General features: G+C 41.0%; 2 protein-coding genes across 2 annotated transcripts; one reads left to right on the top strand and one right to left on the bottom strand.

Moving 5' to 3' along the window:
• Positions 1–154: 154 nt before the first annotated feature.
• LOC140373595 (potassium-transporting ATPase alpha chain 1) lies at positions 155–17,704 on the bottom strand. Its single transcript, XM_072460172.1, has 24 exons — positions 17,559–17,704; positions 17,068–17,172; positions 16,899–16,958; positions 16,473–16,676; positions 15,367–15,480; positions 15,146–15,280; positions 14,915–15,032; positions 14,158–14,426; positions 13,644–13,722; positions 13,451–13,570; positions 12,187–12,296; positions 11,978–12,112; positions 11,710–11,902; positions 10,873–11,048; positions 9,874–10,010; positions 8,782–8,932; positions 7,990–8,158; positions 7,769–7,923; positions 6,841–6,964; positions 5,292–5,437; positions 948–1,081; positions 594–695; positions 418–509; positions 155–328 (listed from the first exon to the last, which is right to left on the bottom strand). The coding sequence occupies exons 1-24, from the start codon at positions 17,568–17,570 to the stop codon at positions 300–302; spliced, it is 3,069 nt and encodes a 1,022-aa protein (XP_072316273.1). The 5' UTR covers positions 17,571–17,704; the 3' UTR covers positions 155–299.
• Positions 17,705–18,990: 1,286 nt separating this feature from the next.
• Positions 18,991–26,632, top strand: tbrg4 (transforming growth factor beta regulator 4). Its single transcript, XM_072460853.1, has 11 exons — positions 18,991–19,067; positions 20,309–20,803; positions 20,890–21,210; positions 21,286–21,460; positions 21,566–21,723; positions 21,815–21,925; positions 22,003–22,147; positions 22,747–22,998; positions 23,081–23,192; positions 23,337–23,451; positions 26,425–26,632. Exons 2-11 carry the CDS (start codon positions 20,396–20,398, stop codon positions 26,524–26,526), a joined length of 1,899 nt encoding a protein of 632 aa, XP_072316954.1. The 5' UTR covers positions 18,991–19,067; positions 20,309–20,395; the 3' UTR covers positions 26,527–26,632.
• The last annotated feature ends 1,209 nt before the right edge of the window (positions 26,633–27,841 follow it).

Genomic DNA, 27,841 nt, shown 5'->3' with positions numbered 1-27,841 from the left:
CATTTCATGCTTTCTTTTAGTTTTTTTGCACTGAAAGAGTCAGCCTCATTTTCTTGGCATAAATAATTAGATTAATTGGCAATTATTTTATATAATATTTAAATACATTTGCATTTGTATTTGAACATAACAATAATAAGATAAATCTGTTGTGCAGTCAGACTCTGTGGATGTTTATTATAACACTAATATATGTTGTTTTTTGAACATTTTGATGTATTTATTATTATGTAACAACAATAAAGGAGTTAACTTTGGGTCTGAATTCCTCTGCACATACAATGTTGTTGTTTTCCTTTTCAGTAGTATAACTCCTGGTCCCACCAACCTGATAAAAACATACATTAGATTAACTGGTGTTGAAATATACAATACATTAAAATATATCTATATCACCAATGAATGAAAGAAACTCACTTCCTGGATGTCTCCGGACTCCTAACTTTCTGATCTCGTCATAAACAAAGATTAAAATTCCATATGGAACAGGGATAAACCACCATTGCACCCTGAGAAGAAACAAAGACATAAGACATATTATTTTTACATATACGATTGTTTTAAATGAGACTGAATTGGACTGTGAACTGTACCTGATTGGCATAAAGTTGAAGATATTGGGCATCCCAGGACAGTAGCAGAGAAGGTTTCCCAAACAGAGCTGGAAGACTATGGCTGTTACAAGCACCTTGTTTCTTTAGATAAAATGAATGAATGAATTAATCAAACTGAATTACACAGAGCAGAGGAAGCACTTTGACTCTCCCTTATTACACTTGATATATTCAGCTTTTTTCCCCATAAACTTTTCAAGCAAAATGATGGATTAAGATTGCAATTCACACAACTGTAGATGAATAGAAATCTTAAATATCCTGTTGCATTACGCTCGTGACTATGGGCATTTCAAGAGCAAATGGGCCGGTGTGAGAGCATGACTTTTGTACCTGAAGAATCCTTGCTGGAACACTGAGATACGACGAGTCTTCCTGATCAGCACGTCTGAGATTTGGCAGATTTCTATACTGACAAAAAACACCGTGTAGCAGGTGTATTCCTGGTACAATCTCTGACTGAAGGTCTGAAACACAGGGACACAATGGTTTCATTTAACTGAGAGTGAGTTGTACTTGGGCAGCACCATCTGTCCCAACAGAACGAGCCATATCACAAGAAAGAAATACAGCTATAGTTAAAATGTGTTTGACTTTATAACATCAACAAAGTCTCATTTTGGTCCTCAAGTTAGTCTTACGTTTGGTTTTACTCATGGTTTAGTCTTGGTTAAATTTGGATTTTGAAACACTTAATCTTTTAGCCATTTGTTTTTAAAAGTGTTGTTGTTTATGTTTATGCTGATGCTTTGTCCTGAATGGTCCACAATATGGCATTAAACTTATCAATCTCCATGGAGACGAGCAAGAGATATGCCTAATCTTTCATTGTTCACTATGTGTTAACTTGTACATGACAACTCTAAGTCTACAGTCATAGTGTGGAGCTTCAGAAAAGTTACATAGTGCACCTTAAAATGAATTGAAATAACCGGTGTATCTAAAAATATTGTTATTGTATTGTATTGTATTGTGTTGTTATTGTATTGTATTGTATTGTGTTGTTATTGTATTGTATTGTATTGTGTTGTTATTGTATTGTATTGTATTGTATTGTATTGTATCGTATTGTATTGTATTGTGTTGTTATTGTATTGTATTGTATTGTATTGTATTGTGTTGTTATTGTATTGTTATTGTAATGTATTATATTGTATTGTGTTGTTTTTGTATTGTATTGTATTGTATTGTATTGTATTGTATTGCCTCTCCTTGAACCGACACCTTAACGTGGTGGAGGGGTTTGAGTGCCCGAATGATCCCGGGAGCTATGTTGTCGGGGGCTTCATGCCCCTGGTAGGGTCTCCCAAGGCAAACAGGTCCAAGGTGACGGGTCAGACAAAGATCGGTTCAGAAGCCCCCTATGATGACAACACAAACAAGGCAGTTTACGTCGCCCGGATTGGCGTCACCGGGGCCCCATCCTGGAGCCAGGCCTGGGATGGGTGCTCCATGGCGAGCGCCTGGTGGCCGGGTCTTACCCCACGGGGCCCGGCCGGGCACAGCCCGAAAGAGCGACGTGGGGCCGCCCTCCCGTGGGCCCACCACCCGCAGGAGGATCCATAAGGGGCCGGTGCAGAGAGATCTGAGTGGCAGTCGACGGCAGGGGCCTCGGCGACCAGATCTCCAGACACAGAGACTAACTCTGGGGACATGGAATGTCACCTCGCTGGGGGGGAAAGAGCCTGAGCTTGTGCGGGAGGTTGAGCGATACCGACTAGATATAGTCGGCCTCACCTCCACGCACAGTTTGGGCTCTGGAACCCATCTCCTTGAGAGGGGCTGGACGCTCCACTTCTCTGGTGTTGCCCGCGGGGAGAGGCGGCGGGCTGGTGTGGGCTTGCTGATAGCCCCTCAGCTCAGCCGCCACGTGTTGGAGTTTACCCCGGTGAACGAGAGGGTCGCGTCCCTCCGCCTTCAGGTGGGGGACAGGTCTCTCACTGTTGTGGCGGCCTACGGGCCGAACAGCAGTGCAGAGTACAGGGCCTTCTTGGAGTGCTTGGGAGGAGTACTGGACAGTGCACCGACCGGGGACTCCGTTGTTCTACTGGGGGACTTCAACGCCCACGTGGGCAATGACTGTGACACCTGGAGAGGGGTGATCGGGAAGAACGGCTTCCCCGATCTGAACCCGAGCGGTGTTCAGTTATTGGACTTCTGTGCTAGCCACGGATTGTCCATAACGAACACCATGTTCAAGCACAAGGGTGTTCATCAGTGCACATGGCACCAGGACACCCTAGGCCGGAGGTCAATGATCGACTTTGTTGTCGTGTCATCAGACCTCCGGCCGCGTGTCTTGGACACTCGGGTGAAGAGAGGGGCAGAGTTGTCAACCGATCACCACCTGGTGGTGAGTTGGATCCGCTGGCGGAGGAGGAAGCCGGACAGACTTGGCAGACCCAAGCGCATTGTGAGGGTCTGTTGGGAACGTCTAGTGGAGCCCTCTGTCAGTAGGGTATTCAACTCGCACCTCCGGGAGAGCTTCTCCCATGTCCCGGGGGAGGCTGGGGACATTGAGTCCGAGTGGACCATGTTCTCCGCCTCCATTGTTGATGCGGCTGCTCGGAGCTGTGGTCGCAAGGTCTCCGGTGCCTGTCGTGGCGGCAACCCCCGAACCCGGTGGTGGACACCTGAAGTAAGGGAGGCCGTCAGACTGAAGAAGGAGGCCTATCAGGCCACTCTGGCTTGTAGGTCTCCGGAGGTCATCGACGGGTATCGGCAGGCCAAGCGAGCCGCGGCTCGTGCTGTCGCAGAGGCAAAAACCCGGGCCTGGGAGGAGTTCGGGGAGGCCACGGAGGAGGACTATCGGTCGGCACCAAAGAAATTCTGGCAAACAGTCCGGCGCCTCAGGAGGGGGAAGTAGTGTCTCACCAACACCGTTTACGGTGCGGGTGGAGGCCTGCTGACCTCGACTGGGGATGTCGTCGGACGGTGGAAGGAATACTTTGAGGATCTCCTTAATCCCTCAGTCACGTCTTCCGAAGAGGAAGTAGAGACCGGGGACTCGGAGGCTGGCTCATCCATCACCCAAGCTGAAGTCACTGAGGTTGTTCACAAACTCCTCGGTGGCAGGGCTCCGGGGGTGGATGAGATCCGCCCTGAGTACCTAAAGTATCTGGATGTTGTAGGACTGTCTTGGTTGACACGTCTCTGCAACATCGCGTGGCGTTCGGGGACCGTGCCTCTGGACTGGCAGACCGGGGTGGTGGTCCCTCTGTTCAAGAAGGGGGACCGGAGGGTGTGTTCCAACTACAGAGGGATCACACTCCTCAGCCTCCCGGGTAAGGTCTATTCCAAGGTACTGGAGAGGAGAATCCGACCGATAGTCGAACCTCAGATTCAGGAGGAGCAGAGTGGTTTTCGTCCCGGTCGTGGAACACTGGACCAGCTCTATACCCTCCATCGGGTGCTCGAGGGCTCATGGGAGTTTGCCCAACCAGTCCACATGTGCTTTGTGGATCTGGAGAAGGCTTTCGACCGTGTCCCTCGGGGTGTCCTTTGGGGGGTGCTCCGGGAGTACGGGGTCCGGGGCCCTTTGCTCAGGGCTGTCCGGTCCCTGTATGACCGGAGCAGGAGCTGTGTTCGCATTGCCGGCAGTAAGTCAGACCTGTTCCCAGTGCATGTTGGACTCTGCCAGGGCTGCCCTTTGTCACCGGTTCTGTTCATAATTTTTATGGACAGAATTTCTAGGCGCAGTCAGGGGTCGGAGGGTGTCTGGTTTGGGGACCACAGGATCTCATCTCTGCTGTTTGCAGACGATGTTGTCCTGATGGCTCCATCAAACCCGGACCTGCAACATGCACTGGGACAGTTTGCAGCCGAGTGTGAAGCGGCTGGGATGAGAATCAGCACCTCCAAATCCGAGGCCATGGTTCTCGACCGGAAAAAGGTGGCTTGCCCTCTCCAGGTGGGTGGGGTGTCCTTGCCCCAAGTGGAGGAGTTCAAGTATCTCGGGGTCTTGTTCACGAGTGAGGGAAGGATGGAGCGTGAGATCGACAAGCGGATCGGTGCAGCGGCTGCAGTGATGCAGTCGCTGCATCGGACCGTTGTGGTGAAGAGGGAGCTGAGCCGAAAGGCAAAGCTCTCAATTTACCGGTCGGTCTACGTTCCTACCCTCACCTATGGTCATGAGCTTTGGGTAGTGACCGAAAGAACAAGATCGCGGATACAAGCGGTCGAAATGAGTTTCCTCCGCCGTGTAGCTGGGCGCTCCCTTAGAGATAAGGTGAGGAGCTCGGCCACACGGGGGGAGCTCGGAGTAGAGCCGCTGCTCCTCCATGTCGAAAGGAGCCAGCTGAGGTGGCTCGGGCATCTGTTCCGGATGCCTCCTGGGCGCCTCCCTCGGGAGGTGTTTCAGGCATGTCCCACCGGGAAGAGGCCCCGGGGAAGACCCAGGACACGCTCGAGAGACTATGTCTCTCGGCTGGCCTGGGAACGCCTCGGGATCCCCCCGGAGGAGTTAGAGGAAGTGTCTGGGGAGAAGGAGGTCTGGGAGTCCCTGCTCAGACTGCTGCCCCCGCGACCCGGCCCCGGATAAAGCGGCAGAAGATGGATGGATGGATGTATTGTATTGTATTGTGTTGTTATTGTATTGTATTGTATTGTATTGTTTGTATTGTATGGAGCCGCCCTGGTTTGAGCATTTTGGTCTTCGTCTTAGGTTATTGCACTCACCCACTCTTGTCCATAACTGTCCTGTAAATCCTGGAGTTGAACGTCCTCCCACTGTGAGCGCAGACCCACACACAAGAGCGGGTACCAGCCCTCCTGCGCCATGGCTGCGAAGTAGTCTGTGAACCCTGCATAGGACTGGATGGCGCCTAAAACAAAGCAGAGGGCAGAGGGCATTCAGGAATAACGCACAGTAATGGAAAGAATACTTGGAAAATACATCTAGTTACAGAATACTGAATGTATTTTGTGACATATTCCATTCCGTCCAATCACAGAGTACTTTCACTTAGCATATTCCATTATAATATTATAGTGTAAAAACTTAACATAGGAGTAGTGTTGTCATGATGGAAGGAATAGGTTTGATCCACAAGGATGAAAAAAAAATCTCTTTTGTTTTAGACAATAGACTTTTTCAACACTAAAAGATGCAATATTTGATTGACACAAGTTCAATTTAATTATGTTTTCATTTACTAGTCTAGCTGTGTCAAGAAAACCTATGAGAACTATAAGACCAAAACAAGGCTAAATTAGAAAAACTTTGACTATAATCTTAATTTTTAAAATACTTCTATCAGTACATTTCTATCAGATAAATAACTTTCTGTTGCGATGAATTTCTTTTCTTGCAATAACGTTTATTGTGTCGGTTAATATTGTGATATTGATATTTTTGCTCTATATTGTGCAGTCCTTCTTTTTTTATCATACCATGTGGTCTCATAATAGTTTGGATAAAGCTCAAGATCTTAAACTGTTCAGGAAAGGTTAAAACTTTGTCTTGTTTTTGATTTTTTTGTATCGACACGTCCTCAAACGAGTATCTGGTTTGGATACTAGTGTTATACATAATCAAAACAACTTTATGTTTGTGGCACCCTTTGTTCATTTATTTATCACTAATTACAGAGAAATAAAAATAGCACTTGGACTCACCACAACAGCAGCATTTTCTATTCTTCTCACTAATACAACTGCAGGATCAAATACTGCAATGTATTTCTTTGATTTTATGAAAGTAACTGTACTCTGAATATCACCAAATACAGTAAATAGTACTAGTAGGCGGAGTAATTGTACCAGAAAATAGTTACACAAAGTTAGCGTTCTGATTATGTATTTAGTTACTTCCAAACACTGATATTGTTTTACACTAAAATGCCATTCATGAAAACTGCTAAAAATGAAGACCTTGCATGGGTTAAATTAAAATGACTTGACATTAATCTAGGTTTGAGTTGTTTGGACAATTCAGTTCAATTAGATTCAAGTTCATTTATAAGTTTAAAACCACTTCAACCGACCAAAGTGCTTCACGTGAAAGTCAAACACTAACCTAGTCTTTGATGTAATTGCTCCTTTGAACTTGACATTGTGACATTTCAGACTGGTTTCATGATAATATAGCTTCAGATAAGAAAATAAATATCACAATGGGGTAAATGTCTTTCTAACCACCTTGGTGACAACAAAAAACATCTTGGTGTAAGTCAAATGAGCCCAACTAGTAAATTCATCTGAAAATGAATTTAATTGAATAACTCACCAATCTGAAAGTAGGAGTAGACGGCCAGGGCCTCGTTTACCAGACGGTCTCGACGAGGGTTTCGGGGCTTCAGGTGCATGATGTCGCTCTCAGCTTTCTCATAGGCCAGAGACACAGAGGGGAACTGTAACCGAGTAAATAACACACTTTTTACAAACAAAAGCCATTTGAGAAACCCTAACCCAAAAACGAAGCTAAACAATGGAGTAGACAAAAATAAGACAAACACTAGATACCGTACTGCGTTATATACAGCACACTCATGGTCAAACTACAACAGAGCGAGCACACGTGAACTCCATGTGGCATGTGATAATCATTTTGAAATATTGAAGTGTTTGTCTGCAGTAAAATCTTGTAGAGCGTTAGACACAAAGGCAACACAAACATAAAAGTTAAAACGCCTTTATTCCATCTTGGCAATTAAATATGAAAATCATACGCACCAACGTGAATTTTCAAATTATAAAAGTACCCGCGCAGTGCTTCTCGGAACGTCCTTTTTGCAATGATTTATTGTAAACGCCAAGACAGGAAAGGGCAAGTCACCTATTTGTATCAGCGGGGATTCAAACTTTTCAGGTCAATTATCTTACTATAATTGATATTAAATGTAGCCCAGTACATTGGATTGTTGCATATTTATCATGATGCATCTGTGTCATCTCATACAGGAAGTAAATGTGTTTAAATCAGATTACAACAAAAAAACACAATAACACAATCTATTTTGCTTCTGAAACTAATTATCCAATGAGTAGGCCGAATGCGCTCCTCACTTTAAGTTACCAGATCCCGAAACTAAAACCAGTTTGCAGTAACTCTGTCTATGATATGACGTGTCCTCAGCAGTGTATGACAGCACGGTTAAGCTGATCATAGGACCCGCTGTTGCTTAGAACTATGTGAGATAAGATAACGGACTCACGATGTCAGTGGCCAGTTCGATGAAGAGGATGGTGATGCAGCCCAGAGGCAGAGGCACGCTCACAGTGATGTAGATGAGATACGGAGTCAGCTCGGGGATGTTTTTGGTCAAAGTGTACGCAATGGACTTCTTCAGGTTGTCAAAGATGAGACGCCCTAAAGAGACGTGTTTATAGAACTTGAGCCAAACGCATGTATCACTCGTGTCACCGTCACTCTTACCCTGCTCCACTCCCGTCACGATGGACGCAAAGTTGTCATCGAGAAGGATCATGTCGGCCGCGTTCTTGGCCGCGTCCGAGCCGGCGATGCCCATAGCAACGCCAATGTCCGCTTTCTTCAGAGCCGGAGAGTCGTTCACACCATCTCCTGTCACGGCGACGATGGAGCCCTTTGGGAGTCAAAGGCGAAATAAACGTGTTTTTGCATATTTCCAGCGTTGAGGGAATCTAGTCTTTTGCAATGTAATGGATTTTAGAGACATTGTCCTGCACTAGAATGTCTTTTAAAAAACTTTACTGACGAGTCTTGCAGATGACCCAAAGGAGCGTACCAAAAACTGAAAGTACCCTGAAAAATAACTGCAAATTGTACATAACTTGTATATAAAAAGAGTACCCGGAAAGCCGAGAGACGCCTCAAAGACCGGAGAAAGTCTAAACAAATATAAACTAAAAATAAAATAAAAAGTGTGATGAAGCTGTGATGTGATGAACTCAATTTCCAGGTCAATAAAATAAATGTGAATAAAATATATATAGTGTTTTTTGGAAGCACAACGACACTAGACACAAGAAAAGACAAAAATGACATTAAACACAGTATTAGTTTGAAGCAGTGATTTGAAGTTCTGTAATGAGTAATTGTAGCATCATTCACTAATGGCCTTAATCTAATCACTAATCTACAATAAAAAACAAAAAACAAAACATGGACAGTTAAAATATGAACTAGGCTTTGTCCATTTTGTTTTTGGAGAAGTTAGACCACACATCACTATGTTTTGCCACGTACCAGGCGCTGGCAGCTCTCCACTATGATGAGCTTCTGCTGAGGAGACGTTCTGGCAAACACCATTTCCGGATGGTTTCTGAGGGCGTCGTCCAACTCTTCGCTGCTCATGTCTTTCAGCTGACCTCCACTGATCACACAAGCTCGGGCCTCCCTGCATCGAAACACATACTGAACAGTTTAAAGGCTGATGACAATGCAATGTGGTCTCATATTGTGATTCAGTCATTCTTAGTTTGAGCCGAACTATTTTCCTCACCCACTCGTCCCATCTGTTTGAGCTCTGAGTGAGACAAACACAGCAGATATCTGTATGATACTATATTAAACTATATTATACTATATTATAGATGGCTGACTGGATGAGGATTGCATACTTACACTACATCTAAACCTTTTTGACATCAACCTGTCCAGAGACGGCAGATGGAAATGAGCTACTTTGATAGAACCTTTCAAATGTCATTTTTCCTCTTTTGTGTAGGTCAGTGTTTTTATGTCCTGAACTGAACTACTATCTTAAGGAAGTAACCTGTTATTAAGTGTTCATGAACTGATCAAATCAAAACTGTGATTGTTGTCACTCCTAGTTCCTTTTTCACAACGCTCAAAGTGCTTATAAAACTGAAACATAGTGAACATGATTATATTCAAGATTTTAGAAACAAATGTGCCTATTTTTCCTCAGTTTGACCATGTTTGTGAAGTTTATAATTATACGTCCTGGTTGGTAGCAGCAGATGTAACCTGTTACCTAGCAACCATACTGTAAACAAGGCCCAAAATCCATATCAGTTACAAAATACCTATGACTAGACAGAGAATAATAACTGATAACACCTTTATTTTGTTAAATGATTTTTTAAATTATCTGAAAATTCTGTCGCATTTTGATGACATCACAGAGGGATTCTGTTTTCTGACCCAGCTCTACTTCCTGTAAATTTCAACTTTTTTCCCCCCATAAATTTCTTCACAAACTACCACTTGACAGATGTAAAACTATGATAAATATTTACCATGGGTTTTATCCCACCAAAGTAATAAAAATAAACAAACATGGGCTTTAATAAACTATAGACTGAACAGGCCGACCTCCTGTTGACTTGTTCGACTGGTATGCGTTTCCTCTGAGCGATGTCTTCCACGGTCTCACTGCCTTCCGTGATGATGCCGACATTGGCTGCGATTGCCCGAGCTGTAATTGGGTGATCTCCAGTAACCATGACAACCTGAAAATGTAGACATAGTGACATTAGCTTGTGATACAGTGATGCTGATGATGTTCTAACAGTTGGACACGGTCAACTGAAATATTACTCGTAAGTGTTTTTCCCTGTGAATAGTGATAGCGCTTCTCTAAATATTGATTCAGTTTTTGTGTGTTTTTGATCTTTTAGTGCTTATTTTGATGAAGATTTTTGCCAGTGAAAGTCTGTGTAAAGTCAGGGAAAGCATTCCAAAAGCCCTATATCTGCACCAATGGCCCAGTGAGGCAAAAACCTACACTTTTCAGGCAACATTTGTGAACCGATTTTGAATTTTTAAAAAGGCAAAGTACAAAAAGTAAACACCTGTCACTTCCTGTAGAAACAATTATGCCTCCGACTAGCCGCAATTTAATTCTATCATTGATATGTGTGAAGTAAAAAAGAAAACTATTTAACAACGCTAAACTATTTTAACAATTGCATTTTGTGTACCTTACTTTCAGATTTTGGGCTCTGCTTTGAAAATACTAGATTCTGTGCATAATAATATCAGATTTGATTAACACCGAATCATAAAACAAATATACTTGAGTCATATTATGTGGTAAAACTGTATAACTACACTTGTAATAGCCTTAATAATGCATGAACAAAGATGAACAATGAACAAATACATTATTAAGGTTTAGTGAAAACTTAATGAATTCCCTAACTCCTTTATAAAGCCTTTATTATGCATTTGAATCATTCTTAATAAAATATGTGTTCATTCTGAATTAAGTATTTGTTCATTCTTTATTAAAGTGGTACAATTTAAGAGTCCCGTGAGTTGAGAAAATGTTTTAGCTGCTCTGTCCACCGCGGGACAGTAAAATGGCATTACCCTGATCCCAGCCGTCCTGCATTTCATCACAGCGTCGGGCACGGTGGCTCTGGGCGGGTCAATCATGGAGATCAGACCGGCGAAGCACAGTTCAGAGGTCGGGAAGTTCATCTCATCGGGGTCGAAGCGGTAGCCTCGGGGGAACTCTTTCTCATTCAGATAGACATGACAGAAACCTGCGGAGAATACACGGGACAAAGGAAAGAAAATGGAAACTTTATAAAGATAGGAACGCTCTCTCGAGTTGTTCTCATTCATGAAGGAAAACAATAAAAAGATAAAAGATATAGTAAGACTTTTTTCCTCATATTGATTGACCTAAAATGGCTTTCAGTGTTGATTTCATGAACATGCACAAGACATAAGTGGTGTTTAACATTTAAAAAAGCCCAATTTATTCCTCCAAAGTCTAAACTCTGCTCCAAAACAAATGCTTTAACTGACATGACAGAGCATTGGCAGTGAACCCGGCCATGACAAAAGATCAGACATGACAATTCAAATTGGAGTAAATGCCCAGCCCTATAATAACTATAAATAAAATAAAAATAAAATTGGTGTAATCCCCATCATTTATAGTGATACAAGCTTAAAAAAGTAAAAACTTTCAACTTAAACCTTGTCCAGCTGATTTTGAAACATTTATTTTTACATAAAAAGCAAAGGATTAAAACTATAGTGATGTGTAAAATGGTGGTACAATTAAATACTACCCCTTTTGAACATTGTCCTAAATAATTTGGTAAATATATACATTTTAGATGTGTTTTGGGGGAACTGTAACTGTATTTACTCATACACAAAGTAACTGTAACTCTAAAGGAAAGTGTCTCTGACCCAACACTCGCTCTCCCAGTCCTCCCAGGTCCATGTACGCGGTCTGAAAAGACTCCTTCCACTGCTGGTCCAGGGGCAGCTCTTGGCCTCGGATCAAAATGGAGGAGCAGCGTTCGAGGATTCGCTCCGGTGCGCCCTTCATCACCAGCAGATAGCGCAGGTCTAATGGGTCCTCCAGCTCATGGATGGACACCTGCAGACAGACACGGTGATGAAACACGGACTACATCTGAAGTGTACAGTTTGAGCAAAAGGTTGAACACATCACCTGGAATTTATTGGTGGAGTTAAAGGGTAATTCTACAACTTTCTTAAAGCGGTTTCGGTACTCCACAATGTTCCCGATGGTGAGCTCCGTGAACTTGAGTAAAGCTGTTTCGGAAGCGTCTCCAACCACAATCCTCTATTTGACGAACAGAGGGAGACAGTTAGAGCACGGTGACAACAGCACGGAGGTGTAAAGTGTGTTTGTGTTACTCTTGGAATGGGCACATCCTCCTGATCAGGTCTGAATGTGGCTCTGTTGCACAGCGACGCCACACGGGCCAAAGAACGCCAGGTCTCTGACGACTGATCGAAGGACTGACCTGAAAGAGAAACAAACTATCATTACGGCTGTTTTTTTTATTGGAGTTGTTGTTGAATCCTTTGTATAATATAAAGCGGTCTCTTGTGAAGCTGACACCCTGTGGTAATGGCTTCTGTTGTCTGATATGCTCCAATTGGGAAATATTGTCTGATAAACAGTAGATTGAGCATTTGTTGTGTCTTGACGATTCCCATTTCAAAGTTAAAGCCTAAAAAGGAGATGTAATCATTTAAAAAGCCTATTAATTTTAATTTCTTATTTTGGGTGTGTGTTTGTAGTAAACGTTAATCTTGATTCTTTCCACATTGGCTGATTTGACTGGAAATATAAGTGTTATAATTCAAAGTTTTCCCTTTGCTTCACATGCCCAGGAGCTTCTTTTTTTATCAGATGATTGACAAAAGGGAATAAGCAAAGATCAGCAAAACGTCACAAAAGTGTATGTACCTCACAATCCCCTATAAACCTGGTTATCTCACACGATCTACCTGCTTTCCCTATAGGTTGTGTTCACCTCACATTTGAACACTTCTAGTTCAAAGGAAAGGTCATAATTAGGCTTGTCAAAAGTCAGATATTAAATGATAATAAAGCTAGTTTTGAAACTAGATCCTCATTTGAGCAAGTGTCTACTAAAACAACATGCAAATAAGAGAAAATTGTACATTTCCTGAACAGTTTTAGAGTAATATTTAGCTTTATCAGAACTACTATTACACCACAGGGGAGCATAAGATAAAATAAGATAATCCTCATAAAGAAAGTACTATTATTTTGTGTAGAAAATGAAAGCCAAGAGTCTTAAAAATTGGGTTTTTTATCATCACTGTGTTTTTTTTTTTTTATCATCATTGTGTTTTTTTATCATCATTGTGATATCAATATTGGTTTCAAGCCTTTTCTTTAGTATCAAAACCCAGTTGAAAATGTTTGCATCGTGACAACACTATAGTCCGAATTCACCAGTAGAATTTGCTGTTTGACTTGTCAGATTTCAGGTTTACGGTTAATATCTCTGTAAAAAAGACAAATCCCCAACCAATAATAGTGATAAAGTTGAACATTTGCCGTTCACAAGTTTGGAATCTGAAACCATGATGATATCAAATTGCTAAATGTGAAGGCGCATGTGGATATTCTCAGTAACTGCACCTGATTGATCCTCGGTGGTGTCGGCGGCGTGGATATGATTGTCGAACCACAGATGGGCCACAGTCATCCTGTTCTGGGTCAGGGTGCCGGTCTTATCCGAGCAGATCACGGACGTGGAGCCTGGACATAACAGAGATTTGTAACTATAATAACGTGAAAGGAGCATTGTCAGTAAAAACGTCCTGGTACTAACCAAGCGTCTCCACGGCTTCTAAGTTTTTGACGACACAGTTCTTCCGGGCCAAACGTTTAGCCGTTAGTGACAAGCAAACCTGTGGAGAAATCAGTGGGTTTATAGTTTTTCTTTTTCAAGTACTGCCACGTTTGATCAAATGCGAGTGTAATCAGTGGGTTATTTCTAATTTAGTTCAGTTTAGTTTTATTTGCCAAAAAACATTATGTGCAGAAAAGCTCAAAGTGCACAACAACTTATGTCCACAACAATGGACATAAGTTACAAAACACAAGAAGAACCATGACAAGTGTTGACACAAGTAAATATGATTTAAAAAAAAAGTAAGTACTAGATCCTAATAGTTAAAGTGCATTGTTCAAGCGAGTGACGGCTTTGAATGAAAATGTCTCAGAAAACAGTAAATAAAGTGCTTTACTCCTACCTCTACCTCTGTATCTACCGGCGTTGCATCAATGAAATTTCCCCATGTGGGACAATAAAGGAATATCTTATCTTATCTTATCTTACTCACCGTGACAGTAGCCAGCAGTCCCTCTGGCACATACGCCACCACAATAGCCATGAAAAAGATCATGGCCTCCAGGAAAGCATAGCCGATGAACATGGCCACGACAAAGAAAGTAAAGCCAAAGAAGATGGCGAGTCCAGCGATGATGTCAACAAAGTGTTCGATTTCTATGGCGATTGGCGTTTTCTCATTTCCCACTCCGCTGGCCAGAGTGGCAATCCGGCCGATGATAGTGCGGTCGCCAGTGTTGATGATGACACCGGTGGCAACACCTGAGCACAATATGACACATTACAAGCATAAAACGTCTTTGTGTCTTCATTTTTCTAATATGAAGGCGAGACACTGCAAGAGAGCAATGAGAACCTTCAATTTAGGCATTCACATATGCATTTTAGGTACAAATGAAGAATCTGACAAAAGTATAGATTCAGGTTTAAATTCTGTGCTGTACATGTTAGATTAGAAACATTTACAGATATTTGAGTAAAATAGCTCTTACCGAAAATGTACATTAAAAGATTCACACATTCAAATTTTGCCTCATTTTCTTTAAAAATCAGGCAAAAAAACTTGAATAAATCTCAGTCGGAATTAGGTATCAACAAATCCCTCAAAATTCCCACATAAATCTATGGATGCGAGTCGATTAAATGAAATAATAAAACGACTTTAGGACAACTCTGTTATAAGCACATGAGCGTTTCATGATGAGAGAAGAAAATGCCCGTATTGTCTCGCCTTAATCTCTACATCGTACCTTCTAGACAGGTTGTGGAGAAGAAGGCGATGTTCCGGGTCTCCAGCGGGTTTTCGTGAGTACAGTCTGGACTCTTGGTCTGTGGTTCGGACTCTCCAGTCAAAGAAGAGTTGTCCACCTTGGCACGGATCAAAAACAGACGAGTTCAAGCAGTAAGTTTATCTGACGCTGCTTGTTTAATGATATATAACAGTGTAATAACTCTTTGGGTTCTGTTCATAATGGACGCACCTTGCAGGCTTGAGCAGTGATGATTCTGATGTCAGCAGGAACCCGGTCTCCACCTTTGATCTCCACCAAGTCTCCCACCACCAGCTGGTTTGCGTTGATCTGGTTCTTCTGGCCATTGCGGATCACCACGGCTTGCTGCATTCGTTTTCGACATTTAAAGTTAAGCGCAGTCACGTTCAATTAAGCGCGGCGAGCATGAAGAGTGCGCGATAAGAACAAACCTGTGGCACTAGATTTTTGAAGCTGGCGATGATGTTTGTGCTTTTGAACTCTTGGTAGTAGCCGAAGCAGCCGGTCACAACCACGACAGCGATAAGAGTTATGGCCAAATACAACTGTTTAAGGAACAGGTAACATTTAGGACAGGTTAGTTGGTTAGTAATTAATTATAAGGTTTAGGTTTGCAATATGATCTCGCCTATTTTTTGATGATATCTTGCTTACTGACTGGACATGAGCAGAGGAAACATAGGAAAAGGTAATTCCATACTGTACACATTAATAATACTTTGGTTTTATATAGCGTATCAAAGACGAGTTACATGATAAGTACTGAGGGAAAACAGTCATTGAGCTGTTTTTCAAGGTGTTCAGTGCGAAAGCTTGTGTAATTTATCCAATAGTTAACTCCCCAATACTTAAAATATATTACAACACCTTTATTTTATTAAATTCATGTTTTAACTGCAAGAAAAACATGCGCCTTGATTGGTGATTTATGGATTGTTGTTCTGTACGGAGATCCAAATTTCTAAATCACCAATATACTTTAAACCTACCAGGAATGTTCAAATATTTTCCTCCAAATGGCTGCTTAAAATTCACAATATTTACCATGGTTGTATCCCGCTTAACTAAGTCATAATTGGACCTAAAAACAACAACAAAAACATAAAAACCCAGAGTGGACGACTGGATGATTGAGGGATTACATAAACATGTCCCTATTTTGTTTGTCCCACCTTTTCAGTCATGTCACAGTCATAAACTCAATAAAATGGGATATTTACATGAACAACAAGACTTTTTGGTGTACAGTACTGACTTTCTTTACTATCAATGGTTTTTAGAATTATGAAAAATTGGGACTGTTGCCAACGCCATAGAAATTAACAATTTAAAACTAAATAATTATTAAATAAATTAATTGTCTTCTGAATGTGGAAATGTTGTGTATAATAGAAAGCTGAAGCTCGTATGGTGTTACTGCGATTATTATCTACAAGCTTAAACTCTGACAACTTGTCCCTCTTTTTGTATCATCTGAGGTGGTTAGAAATGTTAGAAATGCTGTTGATGTAAAACTGAGTGAGAAAGACGAGCTCACGTTGTCAAAGCTGGTCAGATTTCCTCTTGCAAGTTCGATCCCAAAGGCGATGAAACAGATGACGGCTGCCACCCACATCAGACACTGCAGACCCCCAGCCAGCTGCCGGGCGAACTTCACGTACTCCGGAGTGCCTTTGGGGGGCTTCAGCTCATTGGGACCGTCCCGCTCCAACACCTGATCTGCAAACGCTGTAGTCAGGCCCTATACGCAAAGAAACAATCACAAGGTTCAGTTATTTTTTTTGGTTTAGACCTGAAAGGACAGATGTACAAACAAATGAGATCAAATGAATTAACATTGAGTCCACACACCTACGCTGCTGCACCGAATGTTGCTTTTGTTTAGTTTGCTTTGGATGCTTGATTTTTTTATTGAGAAAATGAAAAAAAAATCAATTTAAAAACAAATACAAAAGAGTTTTACCTTCGTAACGCTTGTGTTGTACCTCATTTCCAGCTCTTCAATTGTAATTTGATGGTCATCCTAAAAGAAAAAAGTAAATAGTCACAAAACCAAGTTATGTATATGTGACCTTATCCATCATTTTTATTTGTTTTATTATTCGACCATTGAAAAAAATAAAATCTCTTACAATGTCCATTTCTTTCTTCATGCCTTCCAGTTTCTCCTTTTTCTTCATTTTCTTCTTCTTTTTCTTATCCATGTCCTCATCCATCTCAAACATGTCGTATGTATCCTGCAGGTAAAAAAAAAGGCTAATTAATCTTCACAAAAAATAATAAATAAATGAATGAAATGAATGAATGAATAAAGAAACAAATAAATAAATACATAAACTAGAAAAGAGCGAATCTGAAATATCAAAATTGTTCAAGGTTAATATATTTTTTCTAATGTTTTACCAATAAAGCGTTAGTCCGTGGCCAGTCCCACCCATTAATTGTTCTCAAACCCAACTAACATAAAAATGATCAAGTATTGTGAATTATGATTAAAAAAAAGGAAAATACTTAAATGCTGAAAAATGAGCAGATTAAAAAAAACTAGCAGATTTGATTTGAACACATTTCTGATTTCTGATGAATTGCTGAATTATGATGAATCTATGCACAAAATATCTACCTTTTTCGACATGGTTGCTGGTTTATTCGGCTCTCCTAAATCAATGGAGGTCCAGACCACTCGTTCCTTCTTCCGCCCCGAAATTTTGGCTGACGTCCGGCCTCTCTCACATTCAAACACAATTTGGGGAACAGGACACGTCTGAAGTCCAGTCTTTTATAGCACCTCCTGCTCCGTCACGCCCGTCATCAATGTCACCTTTCTGCAGGTCACTCACACGCACAGCCTCTCGTGTCGTGGGCCCTGCGCGGCCTGAAACCACTTCTTATCTGGTTGCTCCACGTTTTTGTGATAAACTGATTGGAGTAGAGAACAAAAGAAGGTTAGGAACACAGCAATGTCACTCAGTCAGTCATTTTAAAATCGTTTTACAAATCATCTATTTTCTAATGGGTAAATAATTGTTGTATAAGGTTTTGGCATCTCATTCTGTAAAGATTGCACTGCTTTTAGGACAAAAGGTCAGTTCAAAGTTATTGCAAGATCACTCCTGATTTTTTATTCTTAGCCATTGAATGCAGAACTTTCTCAAACGGATTATTGTACAGAATGAAAAACTTAAACGTATCCTATAAATAAGTCTCTCTAAAATATCTCTGGATCAACACAGAGAGCCAACACAACACAATATTATAGTGTTGGGTTAATCAGCTGTGCCACTTGAAGCCTCCGTCCTGCTCAGCACAAGCTCAGGAGACGGAGGTGAAGTGTGTCTAGTCTCTGTCCATCACAGTCAGGCACGGAGCACAATAACCACAACTGTGCTGCTCTTGGTCTGTGCACAGCAGAGACAGGCCGAGCCTTCACTTCCCTGTGTGTCAGTATAAAGCCCAACCACTAACCATAAAACCATGCACTTACCTGTTTTATGAATATTAGATAAGAAGTCTTACAGGCTAAAGCATTAGTAGGCATATTTAGCTGAAGGCTGTTTTTATCATTGTATCATATCATTAATGTTTTAATTTTGACCACGTCGTATTTCTAATGCCAAACACACTAAATGTCACACTGTGTAGGCGTTTGCTGCAGAAATGATGACACTCTCATCTTCTCATATCATGGATGACTTTTGGCCACTAGTGGGAGGTAAAGATCGTGTGTAAACATGATATGAAGCTACTGTGAGAAGGCCTAATCTACTGTACATTGGTAAACAGAACACGGTATAAACATTTAAAATCACCTTTAAAACGGAACCACAGTCTATGTCCAGGAGTCAAAAGGCCAAAGGGCAACAAAGACTAAACTGGAAATATTCAGGTTTATGTTGGTCTTTCTTCTTCTGGATTCACCGTTTTCCAATTGTAACTCATATCCAAATATTGATTAATATGTCACTCTACTGTGTAATAAAAAAAGAATAATACAAGTGTTTAACTTTAAATGCTCGGGCCGTAGGTGCGGGTCACGTGACTTAGAGGGTGACGTCATACTCGTGCGTCGGTAGCTGTCATGTAACATGTGAAGTTGTGAACCGGCTCCTTCAAAAAAAAATCTTATATTGAGGTAAGACTTGATTGATCTCAGGTGTGTGATGTTTACCGAACAGTAAAAGCTACAATGCGGTGCAGAAAAATACTTTTAATCTTTAAAGATTAAGAGTAACGTCCAGTTTCACTGTCGACAAGGTCAGGAATTAACCTTAATGACATGAAATGTCTGATTTAGAATGAACCAACATTGCCCAAAATGCGTTTGTCCTGTGTCAGGTTCAGACACGTGCATACGCAGTAAGATCTTAACTGAAATTGTGCCAGTTTTGTTGGTGTAATGTTAGCTACGAGAATGCTAAGTGTTAGCCGCAAAACTGTCCTTGCATTTTATCTGTCTGTTTGTCTGTTCGTCTAGGGGTCAGCCCCATGTTCCCCGGTACTTTTGTTCCCTGAGACCTGGGTTTGGGTTATATGCTGCCATATTTTATACTGTAAAACCAAACATTTATGCACAAACTATTGGGGATGCGGGACCTGAACCTGTAGCCTATGCTGGTCTTTGCGTAGTTCCCCCGTTCATAGGTAGCAGGGTTCATAGGTAGCGGGGTTCATAGGTAGCAGGGTTCATAGGTAGCGGGGTTCATAGGTAGCTGGGTTCATAGGTAGCGGGGTTCATAGGTAGCGGGGTTCATAGGTTGCGGGGTTCATAGGTAGCCGGGTTCATAGGTAGCGGGGTTCATAGGTTGCGGGGTTCATAGGTAGCGGGGTTCATAGGTAGCTGGGTTCATAGGTAGCGGGGTTCATAGGTAGCCGGGTTCATAGGTAGCGGGGTTCATAGGTAGCGGGGTTCATAGGTAGCCGGGTTCATAGGTAGCGGGGTTCATAGGTTGCGGGGTTCATAGGTAGCGGGGTTCATAGGTAGCTGGGTTCATAGGTAGCGGGGTTCATAGGTAGCGGGGTTCATAGGTTGCGGGGTTCATAGGTAGCCGGGTTCATAGGTAGCGGGGTTCATAGGTTGCGGGGTTCATAGGTAGCGGGGTTCATAGGTACCACTAGTGTAATAGACATTTTGCATTGTGCCAGGCTTCGACTTTACCTGTCTTGAGTGTTAAAATTAAAAGTATTTATAATTCTATTCTTATTCCACCTGGAACACTTTATTACATTCATGCCTTTATTTTGCCAAAATGTATTGTTCATATTTTATTTATTATTATTATTAATTGTTTCATGTTGCAATTCTTTGTTTGTTAATTTTGCTCACTTACAATAAACCCTTTTCTGATTCACACTTTTTTCCCTTTCCCCTTTCAGGTTTGTACCGGGATGTGTTTGTAATGAGACGTACAGCCCGTGTACAGTGAGTCCTCCTGTGTCCCTGCGTCACCCGTCGCCGTCACCATGTCCAGCCGTACTCTGGTCAGATGTGGCCGGATGCTGTGCCTGGTTTGGGCTCCTGCAGTCACCGCTCGCCTGCTGCCCGCTGTGGCTGCAGAGGCACACAGGATCCCTCTATGGGCCAGTGTGGGACCGAGGCTCATGTGTGAGGCAAGGACAGTAAAGAAAGAAGACAGTTTGCCTATTCTGCCAAAACGCACACTGCTGGACGACCTGGTGGATAAAGCTGTTCAACCAGAGGACATCCTGCAGGCCTGGGCGGAGAATTCTGGATCAGGCAACCAAGCAGCCATCACCCTTAAAAAGTGGACTCATTTACTAATAAAAACGAGGGGGAAATTTAAGCAACAGCCACCTGAACTGTTGGCAGATCCTAGGCTGACAGATCTGTTGACCACATTGTCAAAGGAGGTCTGGGACATAGAATTGAACATTTCAATATACACTTAAGCCCTCCTGATTAGAGCCCTCTTATCTCATCTTTTGTTCTTGCACAGGTGTCTTTAGTGTGGAACAGCACTCTGGTGTCTGCTGTGCAAGCTCTCTGGATTATGAACCTGCCCCCCACGGACCCAGTGCTGAATTCTGTCCAGACTGAGATCCTGTGGCGTGTTCGCAGATTCACCTACAAACAGCTGGCACATCTGATCGACTGGGGCGCCGGCCGTAGAGGAACGCAGGATGTGGCCATAGTCAACACTGCACTGAAGCAGCTGGAGCTACGTTGGACAGAAATCGCTGATGTTAGAACAATCACCACACTTATATCCAAAGGCGAGCGCATGTCTCCTACTCTAATGGACAGACTGGAGGATAAGGTCGGTGGAAATGCAAGTGCTTTAATGCAAGAACATCTATGACATAACTAATCTTCCTTGTTGTTAAACGTCTAGGCTTTGGAGTTTGCTGAAGGTTTCTCAACGGAAGATATTCGTAGAGTCTGCGTATCATTGGCAGCACAGAGTCGTCGCTCTGTCCCTCTTCTCAGAGCTCTGTCGTACCACCTTCTGCAGAAGTCTTCATCAGAGTTCACCACTCAGCTTATGCTTGATATGGCGTTTGCATATGGTAAAATGTGCACTAGAACCCAAACATCTAACATCCCAGTCAAAACCAAACTTATCACTATAATCATTTTACAGTTTCTCAATTAGTGTTTCATTTTTCTTTTAGGGAAACTGAATTTTCATCATACTCAGGTGTTTCAGCGCATGGCCTCAGAGCTTTTACCCAGAGTGTCTGAGCTCAGCCCTTTTGAAATCATCCGTCTTGCCAAGTCTTTCGGTTTCCTCAAGTGGCTCCATCTTCCTCTCTTTGAGGCCTTTGCTGAGGTTTGAGACAAGCTCCTTTTTAGCTTTTAGATTATGTGGTTTAGAAAGATTACAACAATGTATTGACTTTATAACGTTTCTGATTCAACAGAGTTATGTTTCAAACTGTGAGAAGTACAATGTTTTTCAACTCTCCAACATCCTCATGACATTTGCTCGACTTGGTTTTCAGCCAAGTAAAGGAGATGAGTTCTATACAAAGGTATTTTTTTTTCTATTTGTGAGTTTCTCATTGCAGATTTAGTGATTAATAATGAAATGTCCTTATTTTCCACAAAGGTTCACTCATCCCTGGAGAAGTCTCTCTCCGGACTCGAGCCTTTCCTGCAGACAGATGTGGCATGGTCCTTGTGTGTGTTACAGCAGGCAAAACCACAGTATCTGATCCCTCTATTACAGGAGCAGCACATCTCCACTCTGAAAGGTGAGCTGCTTCATCTCAGGAAGCCGTGGTAAAGCATTTGGGTCATCAGCAACTTATTTTATATGGAAACAATAACTTAACAACATATATTTTTTATAAAATTCTTCTAGATCCTTTGACTTTTTCTTAATTTTATTACTCTTCATTTGGTTAATCTAATCTCAATACAATCCTAACGGAGTGTGTTGTAAATAAACATTTATTTTTGCTGTAGTTGACAAGCATTTTAATGTCGACGCTAGTTTCAGTAAATGACTGTAAAACATTTGCCATACAATGGATTCCACAGCTAAAAAGATGATGAATTGCTGTGTGATTTTTGATGACTAATTTAAATGGGGTTTTAGTTTCATTTTTCCATTTTAATTAAAATTGTTTTTAAGTATTTGTTCTAGTTTTTGTGTAGATTCATATTGATAGCTAAAATGAAGGAACACGTCAACAAAGTGTTTTAAAAATATCACTTTAGTTTTTGTCAAGTAAACACATTGCATTGATGAAAGCTGTGACTAATTTGACCAAATACATGTTTGCATTGATATCAGAATTGTTTTGTGAACATGTAAGCATTTTTTATTTCCCTTTTGAACCATTTGCAGACAGTGCCTCGGCTCGTAGAGATAACTATCGGCTTAAGCTGCTTCATATCGCAGCCACTCTTCAATTAGAACATCCAGGGTCCTTCAACACAGAACCCTCTCAAAGTGCTCTGGATGCCCTACCACACCAAGGCCCCAGCTCGCCCCCCTCAACCCTTCAGACCAGCCTTAGAGAAACCTTAAACATTCTGGTGGACGGCAGAACAGATGCTCTACGTGTGGGTGTTGACACCGTCTTCGGTTGGACTATTGGTAAGTTCCAAAGCTTTCTGATGATAACTCGTATTTAAAACTGCTCTGTCTGTGTAACTGAACCTGAATTTCCGGTGATCAGAAGGTGAGATAGTCGTGGACACTGATAACAAACCAGTGAACATGACGTCCTTCAAAGCACCACATTTATCCCACGGAGGAGGACAAGACGTTGTACCTGACGGAGCTCGCCGGTGAGGACTGCATTTATCTAAACTCCAAACTTCACTTTTCATTATCAATAAATAAAGTGATTGTTTTGAAAGGTCATGCATAGAAACAGAATTGTGAAATTGTAGTGTTTTTGATCAACGTTGTAAAGCTTTGTGTTTTTATAGACTTGCTTTCTTGCCCTGGGAATTTCCAAACTTCTGCTCAAAGAGTAAAGACCTCTTGGGACGTTTCGTTATGATGAAGAGACACCTTCAGCTCGCAGGCTTCATCACAGTGGAGGTGAGGCGCAACTAATACTACACCCTCTTATGGTCAATATTATAATTACCCGTCTCATAAACATGTCATTATCAAATGGATTTACAAAGCACATTTAAAACAACCTCAGGTGACCAAAGGGCTGTACAGCCAGTGTATACATAACACATTATAATGGTAAACAAGAAAATAAGAAAGATGGAACATTTGTTTAAAACAATACAAGTTTAATAAGATAATAAATAAACATATTAAACAATGTGATGTGTTCTTTATTCAGTTGTTGTAGTTACAGTAGTTTGGCTATTGTTTGGACCATAGTAGGATGACATTCTCTCCCCATTTCAATCATAATGTATTTACATTGTGCTTTCTATACAACAAAATGTCACCTGACGTCCTCTGCACTAATCCAGCACAGTCAAATCAGTGTCAAACTTGACTCTGTTTTTACACAAAGGCATTTCACTAAACTGCATTTATTTATATAACTGAATATCCTCTGCAGATCCCATATGTTACCGTCTTTCCGAAAAATCAAACATTGCAATCAGAAATGCAACCCACAAAAAGATGAGAAGATGCTAATTGTGCACATGAGAGAATAGAGTTTGCTTTTACTTTTCATGCACATGTAAGGCTGAGCAAAATAATATGTCTGTTTGCCGTAACCCGACCGAGCTATGAAACTAGCCGACTGAAAAACAAATATCAGCATTTTGCTGAAAAAACGTCAATCTTTTATTTTTCAATAATTTCGCCGACTCACCGACCGGTCTATCCTGAACCACTACTTAACACGCTTGTTAACTTGATTTTCATCTCAAAGAACTGATAACGCACTTCGTAACACATGCGCGTCATCATTTTTAGTCCTCCACGTGCATTTGTTACAAGCCAGAGCGCGCGTATAGTCATCATATTGTCTTTAATAATTTACCTCTGTCGGCGCCACTGACATGTCCAGAGTAATGCCAGGCTCTGTCAGGGTGTGAAATTTGACTTGCGCAAATGCATTCTGGGATTGAAACACGCCCAGTAGCGTCATCACAACAAACATGGCGGCGCCCATGTCCCCCGCATGTTCCCCCCGCTCGCCTTAGCTACCAAAATAAAGGATAGCGGCGTGCAAAAGGTCGATTGAAGTATCTTAAAATCGTGAGATTTAGTCTCCCGATCGGGTTGATAGTGACTGTTGAAGCCTGACCCCTGGTGGTCACTCCGACTCAAAAAATGACAAAATTTGGATCCATTTTTTTGCCTTCAAAGTGAAAAAAATAAGAATTTGCCTACCGACCGAGCCACTTGAAAAATGTTGACTCGGGTTACAGCAAACAGACAATTTATTTGGGGTAGCCTAAGGTATATGTGTTGCAAGACAGTCCTAAGATTTATTGTCGCTGGGCTTTTCTTTGTGGAGTTTGCATGTTCTCCCTGTGTCTGCGTTGTTTTTTTCTGGGTGCTCCGGTTTCCTCTATCACTATAAACATGTACAATAGGCTCCTCTTCTGATAAAGAGATGTGACATCAGCCTGCCCAGGGACAGGTGGACATTTGCTCTTGAGCTACAACCTGGTGCAATGCATCTCACCTGTTAAAGCTAAGGTCAACTAACGTCACTTTGTCAATAAATAAATAAATAAATAAACTAATTAATGTCCAGATGTGTGAAGGCCACTTGATTATGCTGCCTGCTGCCATAGAGATGCTCCTATGAATGGTTTCTTTTGTGAGGCAGAGTGTGATATTTTCGGGCCATGCAAACAGTGGATATAATGAGAGCTGGGAGTCAGGCCGGTCCCTCTGCACTCGCTTTTATAAATCGAGTCCTGCAGCAGCCTCATCTAGGCCAATCCAAACTCTCACACGTCTCTCTTTTCATGATGCGTTATTGCCATTTTTATTAGACTTTGGTAGTGTGTCATCAAACCATAACCTATATCTGCAATACCTACACTATTGATAAGAAATAAGGATTGTATTTATTGTCACACGGAAGTTCTATTAAAGTATCATTTTAAAGCAGTGCTAATTTTAATATTCTTAATGCTGGAGTTTGCATGCTCAGAAATGTATTTTGGCAATATTGTGATAAATCTATTTACCCAGACGTTAATGCAAGGGTTTTATTTTTTTTTTTTTTTTATGTACTATTATTGATTATTTTTATTTTTTTAATGCTTCAAGGTCAATCACAAAGTTGTCTTCAATGTTATTTTTTATTTTTATTTTATGAAACAATATATTATACAAAATGTGTTTTTGTGACTATCAAATGTCGAACATGTGCTTGTCAAAGATTTGTTTTGGCCCAACTGAATGTCTAATACTACAACTATATATAGTCTTCAAGCTAGAAAATATCCAAAAATTCAGACAAATGTATTCTGACTGTGTTAGATCACAACTGTTTCAAGTTGTTCCATGGCTGTTATTTGCACGTTTAATTTTGGCCTGTTTATCTTATTGGACATTGCCGCTTGCAGTCTTTGTTCCCACCCCATAACGTTCATCTCATGTTGTACGGAGGCCTGTTTCAGTATCTGTATTTTGAAGTACGACATGTTACTAAAATTATAGACAAAATGAAACAATAATATTAAACCCACTTTATGCTACGGACACAATAATAACCCCAAAGCAGGATAATCCAAGGAAACACTTTAGCTTTAGAAAACATGAGCTCCATTAGTAATAGAAGTTACTTATTTGACCTTCCACAACTTGGATCTTATTGTACAAAATAAACGCTGGGAACTAGAACAAAAGAAATCTACGCCCCCAAAATTATTGTTCCATCAATCACCATGATAAGTCTAATTTTTATATATATATATATATATATATATATATATATATATATATATATATATATATATATATATATATATATATATATATATATATATAATATATAATATATATATATATATATATATATATCTTTTTTTTCACAAACTAGTCATTTCTGTTGTTCATTCTGCTCTTTTTCAGGTGCCTTTTTACGAGTGGATGCTGCTCAAGAGTGACTTCCAGAAACTGTCATGTTTGAAGGATAAAATTGGAAAAGCCGTGGCTGAGGACATGGCCAAGTGAAATGGACAGCGGCGGCGATGGTGCAGGCGCAGCTAAACGAGAGCTTCCCCGGCTCAGTGGGACCACAAGGAATACACACAAACACCCACGCTGGCAGCACGGCAGACGAAACCAACCTGCTCAACTTTCAGAAAGGGAAGAAATGTAACTATATATATGGTTTTGGTTCCCTTGGCAACGTGTGGGGCTTTCCCTGTTTCCATGGAGATGATGAGCAAGAGGTTTAGGAGGCAAAGAGACGGAAATAAACACAACTGCAAGCGAAACATCTCATCAGCTTCTGCAAGAAAGATACAACCTGATATGAACACCTGAAAGGTTTTGATTTGACTGTTTTTTTTTGGACATTTAAGTACCCACGCGACGCTCCTATTTATTCATATGCGCTGAAATGTTATGCAGAGTTGTGTGGGTCACTGAACAAACATCGTCTTCATTGTCTTGGATTGTATAACTTATCAGTGTGAAATAAAACATTTTATTATGTTGCGTGATTGAAGCTGGATTCGCACTATATGGATTGATAAGTGTGGATAAGTGCAAGTGGGGTATGAGAATATGCATCACACAAGAGGTGGGAAATATTGATAGAATTGTGAATGTTGTGCTGAAGTTATTGAAGAATTGTAATATCGGGTATTAAAAATATAAAAATGTTGCTCAAAGAAATGGCAAAGAGTATGTTGTAATGTTCAGCATATGTATAGATGAGCATGTTCTATGTGCACGGGGAATGTTACACTCCTTTTATATTCCCTGATTATTAAACCTCAGCTAATACATTTAATCTCTGTTGATTTGCCAAAATATCTCAGGATAATATTTTTGTCAATATCAGCCTCACCTACTTTACATTATGGTTCAAAATGTGCAAAGTGACAAATCAAATTAGGAAAAACATTATTTGTTTCTATATACACTTATACATATTATATAATGTTACTGCCTTATATACAAGATCCCTGTCCGAGGAACTGAAGACTACTTGGATGAGTGGAAAAATAACTCCTAAAACACATGTCCAGAATACTACCAGTACTTTCTTTTTGTACGGAGCCGACCTGGACACCTGAGGGATTACACAGACAATACTTAAAATTATGACAAATAAACAATTTTAATAATTCTTTAATACCTTTATACCTACTGTATTATTACAATTATAGACCTGTAAGTTAGAGATTCTTTAACTTTAAAATTAGTTAAAAAATACATTTAAGAAATAAGATGAGCTATACCTTTATTTGTCCACACAATGGGGAAATTCTGGTGTTGCAACGCAAGTAGATACAGAAGAAAAGAACCGATAACTTAT

This window comes from Eucyclogobius newberryi, unplaced genomic scaffold (assembly GCF_026437365.1).
Source record: "Eucyclogobius newberryi isolate DKJ021-1_F unplaced genomic scaffold, fEucNew1.0.hap1 SCAF_3, whole genome shotgun sequence".
NCBI lineage: Eukaryota > Metazoa > Chordata > Actinopteri > Gobiiformes > Gobiidae > Eucyclogobius > Eucyclogobius newberryi.
This window is presented reverse-complemented; position numbering and strand designations above follow the sequence as displayed.

What these genes read in the sequence shown, in the direction of transcription:
- LOC140373595 (XM_072460172.1), bottom strand. An exon ending in TCGAACTGGCCACTGACATC is followed by an intron (nt 6,965 to 7,768) that starts GTGAGTCCGTTA and finishes ACTCGGTTACAG; the next exon opens with TTCCCCTCTGTGTCTCTGGC. An exon ending in AGTCCGGAGACATCCAGGAA is followed by an intron (nt 329 to 417) that starts GTGAGTTTCTTT and finishes TGTTTTTATCAG; the next exon opens with GTTGGTGGGACCAGGAGTTA.
- tbrg4 (XM_072460853.1), top strand. Translation starts at nt 20,396, where the DNA reads ATGTCCAGCCGTACTCTGGTCAGATGTGGCCGGATGCTGTGCCTGGTT. An exon ending in TGATATGGCGTTTGCATATG is followed by an intron (nt 21,461 to 21,565) that starts GTAAAATGTGCA and finishes TTTTTCTTTTAG; the next exon opens with GGAAACTGAATTTTCATCAT. An exon ending in TCTTTGAGGCCTTTGCTGAG is followed by an intron (nt 21,724 to 21,814) that starts GTTTGAGACAAG and finishes CTGATTCAACAG; the next exon opens with AGTTATGTTTCAAACTGTGA.